The sequence below is a fragment of the Erpetoichthys calabaricus genome, chromosome 17 (genome assembly GCF_900747795.2).
Source record: "Erpetoichthys calabaricus chromosome 17, fErpCal1.3, whole genome shotgun sequence".
NCBI lineage: Eukaryota > Metazoa > Chordata > Cladistia > Polypteriformes > Polypteridae > Erpetoichthys > Erpetoichthys calabaricus.
Window position 1 is genome coordinate 33,789,210 of NC_041410.2, and position 19,822 is coordinate 33,809,031.

Sequence of the window (19,822 nt, forward strand, 5' to 3'; positions counted from 1 at the left end):
TTGTCTCCAGTGTTGTTTTGGGTTGTAAAAGAGCTAAATTTAAAACCTGGTTCCTATTCATGGAAATGAAGTGTTAGTTTAAAGTTATCAATTAATATTTTCTTTATAAAGCAATGTTTAAGGTTTTAAGTGTCAGAGAAATGGAAAACGGTTTTCCATTTCACAGACAGCAAATATTTGACTACAGCAATAGCAATGGCATGTTCTTGCATAGGACCTCAAACACTAAACATAAACTAACTGAAATATATACTGTATTTTGCATCATGGTCTGGCTCCTGACAGCTGGCTAATAATTTTAATTTCTTCTTTTTTTATCATAGGATTTCTATTTTAACAATACGTATAATTGACTTTGGTGTCATGTTGGTATTGAATAAAGCAATTGTCAAAATAGGATAGTTTGTCAGAGTGAATAGAAGAGATCATTAAATGTCTTTTAGGGTTTTGGTTGGATAGTTAAGAATGTAAACATTAAGTCAAAAAACACGTCCTTAGATAGCTAAACTAATTTGAAAGACATAAATCATAGTAATAAAACTAAGTTGAAACCTTAAATCAATCATTTGCTCAGGCACCATTCATTTAATTAATTAAAGTTTTTGTGAGTAGTCAGTCGTCTTATATATCATGACTGTCACAAAGACATGGGTCACAAGGTCACACAGAAATTCTCAAAATGGTGATGTCACAAAGTCACCAGAATAATAATTAAAAATATAAATAATGAATAATAAAAATAATTGCCCATCAAAACCAACATAAATTTTAAAAATAAGTGTTAACACATTCCTGGCACTAAGCTTGTTTCAGCACAAGTAACAAAAGGAAGACTTAAAAAAATAGAAGAAACATATCAATGATGTCAATAAGTATTTAGAAAATCATTACAGATCAGTTATATGAGGGGGGGGGGGGGTGGGGTGGGCCATCCTCACTCACGCGCCAGCCTCGGTCCGTTCCTTACCTCCACTTAGCTAGTGAACGAGAGAAGTACTTAATGGATTTAGATCGTTTTTTTTTCTATAATTTGCTTGAACATTCTGGTTAATTTTGCGACTTCTCTCATCATGCTAAGAATCATAGTTTGCTTGCAGGATTGATATATTCACGCTAATCCGAGACGTAGGGAGGAGGAAGCGTGATGTCAGGAGTAGGGAGCTGGGTGGTGCCCTCCTCACTGTCATGTTTCATTAATATGTGGGCAGAATCACGGGGGACGGCTACTACTGTAAATGCATACAAAATCCCTTGCAGTTTAAAGGAGACTGAGAATGATCCACATAGACAGAACTTGCCTGGAATTTGAAGCCAGTCAAAAACAGTCAAAAGAAAAATCATTGCAAGTGCTGCAACTGTTTTCAGGAATGCTGGTCCCTGTTTCTTTGGAGTCTTCATGTATTCCTGTGGGTTTCCTCTACAGATACCAGATTCCTTCCACAGCCCAAAGTGATCTGGCATTTGTAAATTCTTATAGACTGCCAGCCCATCTGTGATTTGATTTCTAACTTGTGATAGTTGTGATAGAGTTTTATTTATTCATTTCCAAAAGAAAATAAAAATCTATTAAAAAAAATTCAGGCATCAGTAGGCCATAGGAACCAAATTGCCAAACTATTCTATAACATTTCAGTAATTATTTATCACACTGATGCTGATTTTTCTGATCATAAAATAGGTCATTATGATAGCAATTGATGTGAAGAATTCATAATTTACAGCTGAATTATGGTATTTGAGGGCTCCTCTATAATGCCTCTTTCTCTTGCACGATTTGGCTCAAAAACTAATCAGCACATCATCATCATCTCATGACAGGCTTAAGTTTCAAGTTTGGTATTTTTCTGTCCAGCTGTTTGAGCTCTAGACCGTCCTCAAGAAACTGTGACACACAGACAGACACACACCCATCACAGAGATATCAATGTTTTCGGTATCAGGGGACCCTAAAATGTCGAGATCTGTTGAAAACCAGAGATCAACATTTTTGACGAATCTAAAGCTTTTGTTCCTCACCCGTTATGGTGGGAAAGGGTGCAAAGCAAAAAATAAAACTCCAAGTTTAGAATATTATGAAAATAGCTATCCTGGAAAATCTCAGATTAGGATTGTATGAACAGAGTGAAAATACCAAGGTTTCTTTTTCAAGGCCAAATGATCAGATATTAATGTAATTTTTAAAGATATCAATTTCACAAATGTCTCTCAGATATTAGGTTTAACTTGGCCAGGTGTGACCATACTCACTGTTCTGGGAAATGTTCTCATCGCCTTAAAAACTCATTTTAACCATTACCCTGCATTAGCAGGTGCAACGCAAGGGCAGTCATGGAATCTGGCATTATAACAAAGCATTTGAATGGTCACTTATAGCTGAAAAGCAAGAGTTCATATGAAAAAGTAATGTAGTAAATAAACTTGCAATCAAAAATAGAGCTTGGATTCATTGAAGATGGACAGCTCACATGAGAGCCACTTTCCTCAGAATGCAGTTATCATCACTATAAAGACTGCTATGCTGTTCCCCATGCGGTGGGCTTGTTATCTCCAGTCTATTTTATATGTGTATACTCAATTGCTGCATTAAATATTTTTTTTTTCCACCCACATTCAAACAACACACTTGTTACTTAATCCAACAACAACCAGAATTTGGCTCTGGTGTAGTGGAATGGGCTTTGTGATGGACTAGTGTTGATCCAGTCTTGCACCTAATGCATCTACCATAGACCTTAAGCCTGAGTTATTCTGGGTCAATAAACTGATGGATAGATGACAGATGGACAATGATATTATTCTCAGAATTTTTTGCAGTTTGAAAAACAGTCCCAGTAGTGACCAAACAACCACCCAACCCCCCAATAAAAAACGTGAGACAAGAGGAAAAGATTCTGCATGCACAAAGCAACAAATACAAGCTTACCTGTGCGGTGTTGTACCCAGCAGTCACTCTTCACCAATTGTTGATAACAGCTTCCAATGTTGGACTTGAGCGATAATGAACTTGAAGCACCTTTTTAAATGATAATATCCATCCAAAGGGAAGTCCTTCAATCCCAACATAGTTCATCAGTTTCTGTTCACCTATTGTCATCGAAAGTAACTGAGTCATATCTAAAGGACCATAGGATTGGTGACTTCTTCAATGGTTTTAATAAACATTTCTGTAAATGTTCATACCCAGCAGTGGTTCTGCTCCTGCTCACAGGCATATCATGAGCCTGGAGTGGACTTTTGGAGCTCCCAGCCCAAACACCTTGACAGCATGGCACATATTCCATGTGCAGGAGTCTCCCCATCATTTTTGGATGGTAAAATAAGTGTGATTTTATGCAGCAGCCCTGCTATTTTGTATTTAGTGCAGTCTTTTGATTATTTATTTGCTCATTTTCTGCAATATATGTGACTTTTTCATCGTAAGGTCTCCTACTTACAATTTGCAAACAAAATGGCCTTGATTTTGGATAGTGATCACTAGGGTTTACATCATTTTTTAGCATTAATTTACAAAATTGATGTGATTTTCATGATTTTTTTTCTGAATCATATAATTAAGTGTCTGGTAACACTGCAGATCTTCTCTTGTTTCTAGTTCATTTGGATTCTACTGATCATTATGAACCTGACTTTGCCATAATAATTTGACAGGTCTACAGTAAAAAATCCATTCAAATTGCAGTTGAAACCAACTTCATGTTTTCCTTTGTTTAGTGAACATACTTAAGAATTGAACAGTTGGATTTAAAGCATCTTAAGAAGCAACCTGGTATAACAGTCATTTGTCTCCCTCTTCACAGAAAGTCAGATAGGTTTACTTGTGAAATGAATTCTCTTAAGCCTCCTTCCTATGGTGACCTTTAAGACTGCCTATTTACCCTTATTATTTTCCCATACCCATCTTGCTTTGATTTCTTTTAGTATTCCAAAATTACTTTACAATCCACTCCTATAAAAACAAATGGTTAACCATGAAAATGACTCCTGGATGCACACCTTCTCCGATTGATAAGCTGAATGACTGTTTCACTGTCCTCAATATTTGAATGTCAGCAAACATTCTCAAGACTGATAAAGTTGAAGCACTTCCTTGAAAAAGAAGTTTGACTCCTTCTTACTAAACATTTGTTCTGGCATAATTATCCCATCTTATAATCAACGTTGGAGTGTACTTAAAAATAGCCTGTGATATGAACTGCACATCTTTGGCATCATCATCATCAAATCCTATTTCTTTTGTTACAACAAATGAGATCTTCTCTTTCCATTGTATTAGACAGATTTTAAGAATCATTTATTCAACCCAGCCAGTTCTTTAGTTTCTGTTCTTTTATTTGAAGTTCTTACAGTAATATGCAAAGTTCTACAATACTTTATACCCTGATTGGCAGTTATGAAACCTTTACACTAAATTATTGCATTAAAAAATAAATGTACAAAGTTAAAACAGTTTCCTGTGTAATACAGGTAAGAATCTAATTAAGTGCACACTTACTGCCAAATGGACAAATTAGTTGGAATGAAAATCCACCAACTGCAACTTTTAATCAATAACTCTGTCCTATAGTGTAAATACTAAATATTAACAAAATCTACAAAGGTAAGTTACAATAAAAATGATAAAGATAAGAGTACTGTCCAATGTGTTATTTATCTCAGAATACAAACAGGAGGTCCAGAGTATCAAGAGCACACATGTAATAGAATAATATTTGGATATGCATCAAGTATGATAATGGCGTCAGTTCGGACATCCACAGTGATTATGTATGATTCGTTTTCTTTCGTAAAAATGTTCTGTAATCCCTCACATCTTTATATCATGCATTTCTAATTGACTGGTGCCCTGTCCAGGTGTTGTTCCTGCCTTGCACCCAATGATTGCTGGGATATCCTCCGGCTCTCCCTCAACCCTGCCCTGGATAAGCGGATTTGGAAGATGAATGGATGGATGGATAGGTTGATTGGCATCCTCACACATGTAAGAAATGTGTCATAGGCAGGGTAATCCTTTGTCGATTATTATGCATGTCTCCTGATGTTAGCGAGTGTTGTAAACTGTTTTCTGAGATATTTCAGATTAGGAATACAAACGTTTTGAGGAATGGAAGTTAGATAACTCATTAATCAAGGAGCTGGAAAGTGGTGATGATTAGCTGTCTATCCATCCATTATCCAACCCGCTGAATCCGAACACAGGGTCATGGGGGTCTGCTGGAGCCAATCCCAACCAACACAGGGCACAAGGAAGGAACCAATCCCAGGCAGGGTGCCAACCCACCACAGGACACACACAAACACCAAGCACACACTAGGGCCAATTTAGAATCGCTAATCCACCTAACCTGCATGTCTTTAGACTGTGGGAGGAAACCCATGCAGACACGGGGAGAAAATGCAAATTCCACACAGGGAGGACCCGGGAAGCGAACCCAGGTCCCCAGGTCTCCCAACTGTGAGGCAGCAGCACTACCCACTGCACCACCCTAAAATGACTCTCTATACCTGTAATAGGTTTCGTTTTGCCTGGTAGAGGTGCAGTCACTAGAGGGCACATTTCCTCTTTCTTGTGGATAGAGTCAGACAAACTGGAAACAGGCTCATGGGAATCACATGCACTGCTAGGCTGAACTGAAGGCCTGGACCTACATTTACAGCAGTACAGAGTGCTCATCACATAATGCATACATGGTATCTACAGCTATAGAATTGTGGCACCTGTATTAGGGTGAGAATATGATGATCTTTCTGATGGAAACTTCATTCAGGCAGTACTGTGATCTTGTTTAATTATGTCAAATCAGTATGTTCCAGCAACACAGTTTTAAATTTGAAACATTTGAAGAGCAGAAAAACAATAAAAAAAAAATGAAGAAAAGAATGTTAAACCAGCTAGGCCTCTGAGGTTCTGCCTCAATTGCACCATCTTGATACCCTTGCTTTCGTCTAAACTAGAAGCCCTTTATCATACACATGGTGATCTAGTGCCCTTGTTGTGGTCTAGTGGTGCCACTGTTAGAGTATTTAAAGTTTACTTCAATTTGCTCAAACTTTCTTTCACATTAATGGAGTTATATGGCTATGAATATACAGCCTATCCCAGCAGCATTAGAAAAGCGACTTCAAAGTGCACAATCCATCCATTAATTACTTATGCATACCTACAACAGGCCAATGTAGAGACTGCACATGGCCTAAAGTGGTAGCCTTTAGTAGAAAACCAACGTATAAGGAGAAAATCTATATGGGTAAAGCAATACCATGCAAACTTTAACACAGGATGTGACCAGCCCAGATTTGAACCCAGGTCTGAGTCAGATGGGACAGCTGCATTTACATTCTGCCTTCTTTATATATTTCTATGTATATTTACATATGTTTAATGCTTGTATAAACTTCTTTCACAGCTTGATCCTGGTTTGAGAAATATCCATCCATCCATCCATCCATCCATCCATTTTCCAACCCGCTGAATCCGAACACAGGGTCACGGGGGTCTGCTGGAGCCAATCCCAGCCAACACAGGGCACAAGGCAGGAAACAATCCTGGGCAGGGTGCCAACCCACCGCAGGACACACACAAACACACCCACACACCAAGCACACACTAGGGCCAATTTAGAATCGCCAATCCACCTAACCTGCATGTCTTTGGAATGTGGGAGGAAACCGGAGCGCCCGGAGGAAACCCACGCAGACACGGGGAGAACATGCAAACTCCACGCAGGGAGGACCCGGGAATCGAACCCAGGTCCCCAGATCTCCCAACTGCGAGGCAGCAGCGCTACCCACTGCGCCACCGTGCCGCCCATCCATCCATCCATCCATCCATCCATTTTCCAACCCGCTGAATCCGAACACAGGGTCACGGGGGTGTGCTGGAGCCAATCCCAGCCAACACAGGGCACAAGGCAGGAAACAATCCTGGGCAGGGTGCCAACCCACCGCAGGACACACACAAACACACCCACACACCAAGCACACACTAGGGCCAATTTAGAATCGCCAATCCACCTAACCTGCATGTCTTTGGACTGTGGGAGGAAACCGGAGTGCCCGGAGGAAACCCACGCAGACACGGGGAGAACATGCAAACTCCACGCAGGGAGGACCCGGGAAGCGAACCCAGGTCCCCAGATCACCCAACTGCGAGGCAGCAGCGCTACCCACTGCGCCACCGTGCCGCCCTGAGAAATATCCTCCTTACCCTAATCATCACATCACCTAACATGTAAAATTAGTGAGTGGAAAGTTGGACATTTGCTCTGTTTACCAGTTTACTGATAAGCCTGCAGAATTCCGTGTGTCCACTTGCACCTGTGCCATGAAAAGCCTTGAACCAAAAGAGATAACATTCATCAAACTGTATAAATAGCCGGTGGCTGGAGAAAGAGACCCCAGAGCTGAGCCAGTTCACCCACAATGCATTTCCTCATTGTTGCCGTCCTCATCGGAGCAGCTGGTAAGTCTTGTTTTGAATGTTAAATTGCTCTTATAACATTTTGGCTTTTTTTGGTTCATACCTCTTATTGGTATCTATAAGTGTTCAGTATTGGTCATACCTTCTGATTTACACGTTGCAGAAACATGGATAGCTTCAGGTGTGGCCCTGGATATGGACTTCCAGCTACAGTCTTGATTACATTTGTTTTGTCTTCAAAACCTCAGTTTGGACCTTTAAAATTCATAAAGCAGGAGACAGCTTTTAATTTTTCCTCTGCTCATCTTTCACTATTCACTCTGAGCATGCTGAGTTGTGAAGTAGGGATTTACAGATTTTACTTACTTGCCTATGGGCTCTGCCAGTTTCTTTTGATCATAGATGACCAACAGTCTAGTTTTATTCATCAGACATTCTTACAGTGCTAAATGGAATTCACTGCAAAATATCTGGATTGTATGGTGACAATGCTGTGACATTTTTAGAACAGAGGCTGATTATAGGCATATTGTATTAGGGTGAAAATATGAAAATGATGTGCAAATACTCAGTCATATTGTACAGGTGTACATCGCAGAACTCAGTTATTTATTTTTAACATATTGTTCATTTCACCATTTGTGACTGCTATGTGGTTCCTCTTGTGACTCCTGAAAATCGATAAATACATCACAAAAACAGACAATAAGACATTCACAGTAATCGTAAAATGTGGTATTAATTTAGCATTGGTATTGAATTTTTATGTGAAGAAAGGAAGAACTGTTTGCTTTAATCAATTCTGATATAGTACTCTTCACTATATAGAGGCACAATGCACTTACACAACTTTATATATTTAATGTTTTACCAATAAATTACATTACCTCATCCAATTTATAAACACAAGCACACACATTAAAGAAACACACAGTAAAACATACATCCATCTCAGTAATTAAATCTAAACAAAGTCATACAAATATAAATTCCTGTTAACCTCTGAACTGAGATATAGTCACAGATGGACACAAATGAATTTATTTCCATTTTGCATTGGCTAAAGAAGGACATTCGACTGTTGATTGGCTGTAGCAGATTGAAATGTTCAGTCAAACCAAACTCTCAGACACACATGGCTGTCAATATCCATATTCTTCTAAAAGTTGAGAAGAGACTGAAAAAAACTGGGAGACAATATTCAAACTGTAGTTTAATAAAGCATTTGACACTGAGACATAGCTCATTTGGCAATGTTAAGCAGGGCGGTGTATGTAAAACCATGGATTGGATATCCTGTTGTTGCACAGAGCTTCTAGTAGAAAAAAATAATTTTTGCAAAATAAAAATTTTTTTGAATTCTTATACTGGCTAAATTTGAAGCTCCCAACTAAATAAAATAGTTGCATACTGCCATTTTGAGACTAATGCTTTTTTGTTGTGTCCTGTTCCTACCTTTCACCTGATAATTGTTGGGATAGGATCCAGCTTTTCAAAAGCCCAGTTTGTTTAGGATAAATACATTTGAAAAAGGATGAATGGATGGATGAGTGGATAGAAAGATGAATGCTTTATTGTTTTCAATGTATCCTAATTCATCTGAGGAGGTGACCAACACAGACAGACAGGCACTTTACATTCAGGAACTGCTCTACAACTAGCAGCTGGGCAGACACTTCAGCAGTCTCACTGAAGTTCAAGTGGTGCCTGTGCATGCATGATTTCTTAGTTCTGGTCTTTTATATTGTTGAGACAGAATAAAACGACAGGATGATGGGCTTCCAGCTGTCCGTCTAGTGGACCCACATTGCACTACACACATGGAAAAAAATCAAGGTTTCTATAAAATGACAAACATTAAAAGACAGTGTTAGAAGCTGCATACCTTCTAAAATAAGAAAAAATAGATAAACCACTGTGCAATTTATATGGCTGCTTGAATACATTCATAAAGTGGATGAAATTACCAGTGGCATACAAGTGACTTTAGTAAACCATTTCTGCTGTAATGTTTTTATTCTAGTTGCTGCTCCATTCGAAGATGATGATAAGATCGTTGGTGGTTATGAATGCAGAAAGAACTCTCTGCCTTACCAGGTATCTCTGAATGCAGGCTATCATTTCTGTGGTGGCTCGCTCATCTCCAGCCAATGGGTGGTCTCTGCTGCTCACTGCTACAAGTCGTAAGTGTGCTTCCATACTTGAATACTCCAACAGCAATGACGTTTAGCAAGTGCAAGAGCTGGTACTTAGAATCACATCCAACGAAAGCTACCCTTTGAGCCTGAATACAATATACTCACACGAAAGGCATTTATAAAGTATAAACATATATACTGTATGTACATTATGTGTTTATGTCTTTTTTGCATGTTTTCACATTTTCAATTTATTTCTCTTTTTGTTTATATTGCACCAAACTATATCTCTCTCTTAATCAAGAGACAAATACAGTATATATATATATATATATATATATATATATATATATATATATATATATATATATATATAGTGGCAAAGGCGCTATATAGGCATCGACCCGACACAGACTGACAAGAGAAGCACATGTAGAAATAAATAAAAAGATTTGAATTTTTCTTCATCTGTGGGCTACACCTTCCTCGTACCCACAAACACAACACAGTCCCAAAGCACACAAAAGCAAAAACACCACAACACACTAATCTTCTTCTTCTTCTTCTTCTTCTTCCTTCTTCTCCTCCTCCACCTCCACCTCCACCACCTCCCAGGGCAGCGTTATCCATCTCCTCCCGACTCTGGAGCCCTGAGTAGTGGCTGCAGGCTCCTTTTAAAGCCCTCCCGGAAGTGCTCCACATGGTAATTGGCCTAATTAGGCTGCACTTCCGGGTGTGGCTGCTTTCTACAACACGGGCTCGTTACGCCTTGCAGCTCCCCTGGGTGGTGGCCACGGAGCCCAACAGGTCTGAGCCCTGGAGTCCCACACCTGTGGCCCCGATGTAACCCAGGATGGCTGCCACCATGCATTCCAGGGAATGTAGTGTGCATCCCATGGCTGCTCCCCTGGTCCAAGTATCAGAGGGGCGCCCTGGCCAGGCATGGGTCCCAGCCATCTGCCACAATATTTATATATCTGTGTATGTGTGTGTGCCAGACAGAAACACAAACACCCCACACACATACATATATACAGTATAATAGCAGCAAAACATTTCTGTATATATATATATATATATATATATATATATATATATATATATATATATATATATATATATATATATATATATATATAGGATATATATATATAGAATATGTGTGTATAAACCATATTTACATATAAGTGTGTGTAGAGTGTCTACCAGGCTCTTAAGAAAAATAGTACAATTATAGCAGCAAACAATTTTAATGCAATTAACAACTAAAACAAGAAACTTTAAAATCTGTTCATAATGATTTATTCAACTTCATTTTTATTTACAGTAACTTTTTAAAGCTGATTTGCCATCTTTCATGAGTAATGCTGCCATGGCTTTTCTTGAAGTTGCTCTTTCTTTTAGTATACTGGTTTCATGATTTTGTAAATTATGATTTAAAATTGGTAGAATGACAGTCAAGGGGGGGGGGGGGGTGTAAGTCAGGTGTCTCTCAGCTGCATGAACTTCTTAGCAGTGTATTTGAAGGCATTATCACTGAAGGCAAGAATTCTCCCTGTACACCTTTCACTAGACCTTATCTTCCATTCTCACAGCTTCTCTTATTGGTGCTATGCCAATGATACAGAACTGTACCTGTCGTTTCCTCCAGAGTACCACAGGGTATCAGACTCTCTGAATGTCTCACTGATACTGCAACCTGGATGAAGGAAAGCCATCTCCAGCTCAACCTGGGAAAGAAAGAATTTCTTGTTTTTCCAGCTAATCTGTCTATTTAGCACCCCATCTCTATTGAGCATGGTTCATATGAATGACCTACCAAGCTGGTACACAACCTTGGGGTTGGTGATTAATGACCAGCTGTCCTTCAAGGACCATGTTGCTACAGTCTTTTGGTTCTGCAGATTCACTCTGTACAATATCTGCAAGATCAGACAGCAACACAACTCCTTGGACAGACTCTGGTCTTGTCAGGTCTGGACTACTGCAACTTTCTACTGACAGGAGCACTGACATGTGTCACCAAGCCACTGCAGATGATTCAAAATGCAGCAGCATGTCTGGTGTTCAACCAGCCGAGGCGGGCAAATGTCACTTCTTTCTTCAGATTACCACATTGCCTTCCTGAAGCAGAATGTATTAAGTTCAGATTCTTGCTGCTTGCATTGAGAGTAGTTACTCTGGGTCTGCACCTATATGAATGGACACACTTGTGAGGTCCTATGCTCCTTCTCAGCTGCTCAGATCTGCTGATGAATAGAGGTGATGCCACCTTTGTATGCTATCAAATCTCAGCCCAGACTCTTTTCTTGTGTAGCTTCTAGTTGGTGAAATGACCTCCACGCCTCCATTTTAAACTTTGACTCCCTTAATGTGTTCAAGAAGTGTTTGAAGACTCTCTTGTTTGGTGAATTTTTATTTAAATGATAGCTGCTAAGTTTTGTAAATCCAGGAATTACAACTAGCTTATATTTTGTTTTGAGCTTTTCACGTCAAGAAATCAATTTTGTACCCTTGTCCTATAGCTCTTATTCCCAAACAGTTCCTATGCTGATGTTATTCAATTATGTTGACCTCTTTTGTAAGTTGCTTTGGATAAAATCATCTGCTAAGCAAATAAATGAAAATGTAAGAATTCAGCATGGGGCCTGATACAGAAGAAGTTTGGTGTATTTTTCTTGAGGAGGCTTGGAACAGCATGGGCGGTCATTGGTTGCCTTCTTTCTTATATTTGATATGATTAGTTCATCTGCTTTAGCTGATCTTGCTGGGAGTGTGCCCAAAGTTACATCTCACATTATGATTTCACAGTAGAACCATTGTTACTCACATACTGTATTATTTTGGGGGGACTTTAATTGTGTACAGTCTGTAATTGGATATTTTTTCATGTTTAACATTTACAATGAAACCTACCCCTAGCATTTACATAAAACATTATAAAACTTCTTTACCTCTTTTCCCATCTTTAGCCGTATCCAAGTGCGTCTCGGAGAACACAACATTGACACCAATGAGGGCACAGAGCAGATGATCGATTCTGCCAAGGTGATCCGGCATCAAAGCTATAATGGCAACAACCTGAACAACGACATTATGCTGATCAAACTTTCCCGTCCTGCCACACTGAACAGCTATGTGAACACCGTTTCTCTTCCTGGGTCATGCGCTAGCACTGGCACCCAATGTCTCATCTCAGGGTGGGGCAACACACTCAGCAATGGCGGTAAGTACATGTTGACTTCAGCTGGGAGCAGAGTGGCACACATCACTGAATATCCATTTCTAAAAGTACAAAGGTTTACTCTATATTGTGTTTATTCTTTTTCTTAGAAAACTATCCATCTCGTCTGCAATGTCTGAATGCTCCTATCCTGTCCGACACACAGTGCCGTAATGCTTATCCTGGCCAGATCACCAGCAACATGATCTGTATTGGGTTCCTGGAAGGAGGAAAAGACTCTTGCCAGGTACAAATATTTCACTTGGCCTTATTTTTTTACCTTTTCATTTTCACAGTTTTGTTGAGTCCATGTATGTATTTTAAGTAGTAGATTAAAGGGCAGTAGCAGAAATAAATCAATGAATCCACTGGAAGCAATAATTTACACAACCAAATATTTTTCAAAATGTCAATGTTTAGTTTTTAGTGAGCAAAAATATTTAACAAATTATATTTAAATGAAAACATGTATTTTATTCCAATGCATAAAAACAAATAAATTCCAACAATATGGTTTAACCTTTGTTGAGTGGGCAAGGGAGGTTAATGCAGAAAAAAATTATAAGTGTAATCAAATAAGTGAGGCATGTTTCAAGGGTTCAAAGCCTGCAAAGTGAGGCAAGACTTTGAAATGCGTATGCTATTATTCCATAATGTAAACCTGATGACTTCATGGCTTATGATGTCTATCGTATATTGTAAGTGGCTAATGATTCTCTCTTATTTCTGCAGGGAGATTCCGGTGGCCCTGTTGTGTGCAACAATCAGCTCCAGGGGATTGTGTCCTGGGGATATGGCTGTGCTGAGCCTGGCCTTCCTGGGGTCTACACCAAGGTGTGCAACTACAATAGCTGGATTCAGTCCACCATGGCCTCTAACTGAGCTGCCTGTCCTTAAAGTTCTTATTCTGGTAATGCTGTTTACATCAATATCCCAGAAACAAAAGCAACAATAAAAATGTGTCAAAACAAAATAATTGTCTCCAGTGTTGTTTTGGGTTGTAAAAGAGCTAAATTTAAAACCTGGTTCCTATTCATGGAAATGAAGTGTTAGTTTAAAGATATCAATTAATATTTTCTTTATAAAGCAATGTTTAAGGTTTTAAGTGTCAGAGAAATGGAAAACGGTTTTCCATTTCACAGACAACAAATATTTGACTACAGCAATAGCAATGGCTTGTTCTTGCATAGGACCTCAAACACTAAACATAAACTAACTGAAATATATACTGTATTTTGCATCATGGTCTGGCTCCTGACAGCTGGCTAATAATTTTAATTTCTTCTTTTTTTATCATATGATTTCTATTTTAACAATACGTATAATTGACTTTGGTGTCATGTTGGTATTGAATAAAGCAATTGTCAAAATAGGATAGTTTGTCAGAGTGAATAGAAGAGATCATTATATGTCTTTTAGGGTTTTGGTTGGATAGTTAAGAATGTAAACATTAAGTCAAAAAACACGTCCTTAGATAGCTAAACTAATTTGAAAGACATAAACCATAGTAATAAAACTAAGTTGAAACCTTAAATCAATCATTTGCTCAGGCACCATTCATTTAATTAATTAAAGTTTTTGTGAGTAGTCAGTCGTCTTATATATCATGACTATCACAAAGACATGGGTCACAAGGTCACACAGAAATTCTCAAAATGGTGATGTCACAAAGTCACCAGAATAATAATTAAAAATATAAATAATGAATAATAAAAATAATTGCCCATCAAAACCAACATAAATTTTAAAAATAAGTGTTAACACATTCCTGGCACTAAGCTTGTTTGGGCACAAGTAACAAAAGGAAGACTTAAAAAAATAGAAGAAACATATCAATGATGTCAATAAGTATTTAGAAAATCATTACAGATCAGTTATATGAGTTATAATGCATTCTGTCTTTGTAGTATAATATTAAGCTTAATATTAAAAAAGTCTTCACAGTAAAGAAGCAAACACAAAAATATAAGTTGATATGTTGATCTATCTTGTTTTAAAGCTATAATGTGCACTATAAGGCCAAAAGTATGTGGACACCTTCAGATTACTAAATTCAGGTGTTTTACTGTTAACAGGAGCATAAAAACGAGCAAACAGCCAGGCAGTCTCCATTGACACACAATGCTAATACAATGAAGAGCTCAGTGACTTTAAATGTGGCATATTCATAGGATTCCTCCTTTGCCACAAGTCAGTATGTGATTAAAGTGGCAGCAACAACAGCTCAGGCATGTAGTAGTAGACCATGCAATTTCACCAAGTGGGGCTCCTGAGTGTGAAGCACATAGCTCATAATAATCACATCTCCTGTGTTGAATCATTCACCAAAGAGATCAAAACTGCCTCTAGAAGCAACATTAGCACAGAAACTGAGAGTTGGGAGCTTCATGAAATGGGATTCTATTGCTAAGCACCTGCACACAAACCTAAGATCAATATGGGCGATGCCAAGTATAGAGAGGAGTGGTGTAAAGCACACCACTATTGAACTCTGGATCAATGGTAACAGGATATCTGGGGTGAAGAATCACACTTTAGTATCTGGAAATCTGATGGATGAAGCAGGGTTTGACAGATACCAGGAGAACTCTACCTTCTGGAGTACAGAGTGCCTACTGAAAAGTTTGCTGGAGAAGGGATAATGCCCTGAGCCTGTTTTCAGGGTTTGGGTGAGGTTCCTTGGTTCCAGTGAAGGGTTCTATAAATGCTACAGCATACAAAGACCTGTTAGTGATATTGGGTGTTTCCAGCTGTATGACACCAGTTTGGGGAAGGCTTTTTTTTGTTCCAGAATCTGAAGAAGGCACAGTGTCTGGTGATGCCAGTCCAGACACTTCTCATTTGTAGCTCCTAGTTGGTGGAACATGTTGCCTACCTCCATTCAGAATTCTGACTCCCTCCAAGTGTTTAATAAGTGTTTGAAGACTATCTTGTTAGGAGAATTTATATCTAGCTGATATTATCTGTTAGATTTTATTATTTAGTGCGACCAATAGGGGGTGCACCAGCATCCAAAACTCCGGACACAACCATACAAACACAAGGCCTGGGTGCAAACAAAGGATTTATTGTACAAATACCTCTCTTAAACAAGTTTCTCCATTAAATACAATAATCCCTTCTCTTTTCTTTCTGTCTCTTCCTTCCTTTTCTGTCTCCACTTCTCCTCAGTGAGCTTCATCCACTATCACCAGCCCCAGACTCTGACTCATCGAGTGAAGAAGAGTGACATCCTTTGTACCAGAACCAGGAGTACATCTGGTGCTACTACCTTGCTTTTAGTAACCATTTACACAACAGGCAGAACATTCCTAAAATGAGGAAACTTCCTTTCCACAGCTCTCTCTAGTAGCTCCCACAAGACCCAGCAGGGCTGCCCATTGGAATTCCAATTCCCGTGAAGCCCTATGGGTGTGTATATGGGAGACTCACGAGAGAGCTACTGTCTCTTTTCCCGCTTCCATTACCAAGACATCCCGGCTGGTTAGGGAACCATTTATCCTGGCTGAGATGTCAACCAACCCTTTTCTCCTATGACACTAGGAATTGTAACCCACTTGTATTTTGTTCCAAGCTTTCCACTTGTGGTGATCCAATTTCTATCCTTGTCCCCAAACAGAACCTGGATGGATGTTACTTGATTATGTTAACCCCTTTGGATAAAACCCGCTTTGGATAAAAGCATCTTCTAAACAAATAAATATAAATGCAATGAATATGATTGTTCGATTGATAATTCATAATAGTGAAACTTAAGGAAAACAATTGGAAAAATCAGCTTAATGCGGACACATAAAAGGTGCAACATGAAGGCAAATGTATTATTAATTACAAATATCACATGGACAATTCTAATCTATAAGAACCATATTACAAAAAGACTCAACTGTCCGGATTCTGAATATAACAAATCAAATACACGTACCTTAGCTCTTGCATTATTGACAGGAAATTTAGACTCTCACTCTTTAACATTTTAATAAGGCAAGATTTGTAAAACTGCAAGCAGTTATGACCACCATGTTACAAAAATGTCACATTAGCACCAATGGATGTGCAGAAAAAAAGAACATAAGCACAAAGCAATGCCGATGAGAAAGGACCAATCAGCACAATGGAGTTCATTGTTTCCTGTTCATTTAATATTTCTAAAATCTTATATAGAAACTGGAAGGTCTCTAAAGTCTTCAAGGAACTACACTGTGACCCAGATACAGAGCCTAGTGAATTGTTCAGGCCTTAATCTTTATGTAATATTTATCTTCAATCATCTTCCATCTTTGTCCCCAACTTCTAGTGGAAAAATTGCTTTTCAAAAGAAGAGCATGTAGTGTTGTACCATGTTATCCATTATGAATGTAGTGAGAAGTCAAACAAAATTACACCTTTTATTGGCTAACTAAAAAGATTACAATATGCAAGCTTTTGAGGCAACTCAGGCCCCTTCTTCAGGCAAGATGTAATGAAGAGCTTGTAATTGTCCTGCTACCTTTCTTCACAATTTAAAAAGATGCAAGTTCTTTAGTCTTTCCTTCTAAAAACATTGTAACAGACTCACCAGTTTAGCCATATTTTCCTCTTTTTAGATTTGAGAAAATGCCACACATGTCAGACAAGTTGCACATCAATAATTATAACAATTAATAGAGAGAAACATTCAGAGTATAAGCCAGAGATGAGGTCTTCTTCAAAATTAGGCCATTCTGATCTGCCCAGGTGATTCTCGAAACGTATTTCATTATAATTTTCTTTGCAATTGACTTTAGAATTTTCAAGGAGATATTTTAAACTGTTCCGGGCAGTGGCCTTGTGGCTTTTTAGTCTGAAATCTTATAAGTACTTGCTTAGGTGGGGAACTTAGAAAACTGTCCCCGAGCTTTCTGATGATACCAATGTAAGATGTAAGAAGCATCTTTATGTGCTTTAAGAAACTGTAAAAGATGACGTCAACATCCTCTGCTACCAGCATATGTGTGTTTGGGTGGGAGATGGGCAGAGCTGGTACTAGAGCCCCCCCACAATCTTCTCCCTCTCTCAGCCACTTCCTCACTCAGAGTCACCTATCTCTTACTCGCTGTATCCCTGCTCTCTATTGAGCACATAATCTGCAATGAAAAGAAGGCTCATGGAAGTGGAATGATCATCCACATCTCACTAGTTCTGCTTGGACTGAATTAAGAGTTCAAGCACCTGATTGTACAATTTTGTGCATTGCGTTATATACAACATTACTAATTTTATTGCAAACAAATATAATTTACTAGCTGTGTAAGGCAGTGCTGTAAAAAGGCCAGGCTCCTAGAAACTGTTGAAATCATCAGAAAAAAAACTGAAATGCAGAGTCTGTGGTTTTGTTTTGCGGACGTACTCGCCCCCCTTGTCTATCAGCAACTAAGCGAATTTCTCTCTCGTTTGTCTTTCCTTGGTAGTTTCACTTTGGCGACATGCTGTAGCCTCATCATCGTTCTTTCTTCTTCCGACTCGTTAACTTGGCCACCTTGCACTTCCGATCCGGACAGACAGAAACACACACTTCCACGCATAGACGTTTATATATAAGACAAGTAAAAGAGTAAAAGTCAATGACTTTGCATGATTTTTATTTCTCAGTGTAACCGATTGTAGGATTGTCCAATCTTTGTCCTGTTGTAGTCCCTTAAAGTGTTCAAAGGGGCGGATATGAGAATTCCTGTATTGGTGGTAAAGCTGGGTTTAATTGAAGGTTTGGAAGTAAAGACGGTCCCAGTCAGTGTGCAGTCAGCCATTAGAGAGCTGAATACATGGGGTACAATGTGACACTAGTAAGAGGTTAAAGGTAATAAATGTATTGCTAATTACCTTTTGTGTTAGGAGATGTGATAACACAATCAAACAGTAATGAATATGGATGTTGATATTGATGTTACACCTAAATTTATCACTTACTAATCATCACCAAAGCTAAATGTGGTTTTATTTAACAGAACATCTCTTAAATATATGATTCTAATATTTTCTTTAATCAAGAAATTCTGATTCCATAAATTAAACCTTTTGTTTTAGTCTGCAAGCAAAGAATTAGTGCAAGTAATAACATTTAAAATATATTGTTTATCTGAAATATATTAATACTAGTAACTTGATTCCCCATGTATTTCAATGATTTTAGGTTACATTACAGTACACTGCTTAGGTTTGTTTAAACATTTCCTTTCCAGAGTTCACTCCTGCCTTGCACTCAGCTCTTTTTGGATACAATCACATTCTACATGAAGCTTTAATTGCAATGTGGGTTTAGAAATTACATGGCTACATTTTCATACTATGTCATAAATCCTATCACTTTTAAGCATTTAGGCATTTGTGTTACGCACAGTACCTCCTGTTTCAGCTTTGGACGGCTATAATTATTTTATAGACATCATTGATCTCCTGGTGATGTCTTGTGCTCTTCTTAACTGGATTGTCAGTTTTGGAGAAGGCATGTCCACTTTTCACCGGATGTATAATAATTCCATATTTTATGTGTTTATTTACCAAATGCCATGGTTCATTTACACTTTTTAAATCTTATCTGGGTTTTAATTGTCAATGACTGTACTAAGCAACTGTGAGATTTCCCAGAGATGGTCACATTTAACGTGAACCCATGGGAAATACCTTCATACCATACAGATGGCTCCACTCAGTTACACCCACTACTCATAAAGGCATTTGATTGTATGACAAAACTATTTAGTGCTACATAGAAATGGGAATTAGTGTGTAATAAATACTCTTTCTTAGTTTTTGAGCAGCAATAATTTTGAAGTCTTGGTAGTATTTTGCTGGTGTCTGATGTTGTTTTCTCTGGATATTTTTGGCATCTCCCACATCCTTAAAGACATAAAGTTTATTTTATTAATAACTCTAAACTGGCCAACTTAGATTGAGAATACCCTACAAAGAAGAGGAGCCCTGAGGACTCTGAAGTTATCAGTCTCTCCTTGTTGGTCACTCCGGTGCCACAAAATCATTCTGCTTGCGACAATATGTAACTGTGCATTTTGCATGTATGTGAAAATT

General features: G+C 38.4%; 1 protein-coding gene across 1 annotated transcript; it reads left to right on the plus strand.

Annotated features, from left to right (window-relative positions):
• The first annotated feature begins 7,392 nt into the window (after positions 1-7,392).
• Positions 7,393-13,754, plus strand: LOC114667678 (trypsin-like). The gene is made up of 5 exons (XM_028823066.2): positions 7,393-7,459; positions 9,441-9,600; positions 12,528-12,781; positions 12,889-13,025; positions 13,511-13,754. Exons 1-5 carry the CDS (start codon positions 7,420-7,422, stop codon positions 13,658-13,660), a joined length of 741 nt encoding a protein of 246 aa, XP_028678899.1. The 5' UTR covers positions 7,393-7,419; the 3' UTR covers positions 13,661-13,754.
• Positions 13,755-19,822: the final 6,068 nt, after the last annotated feature.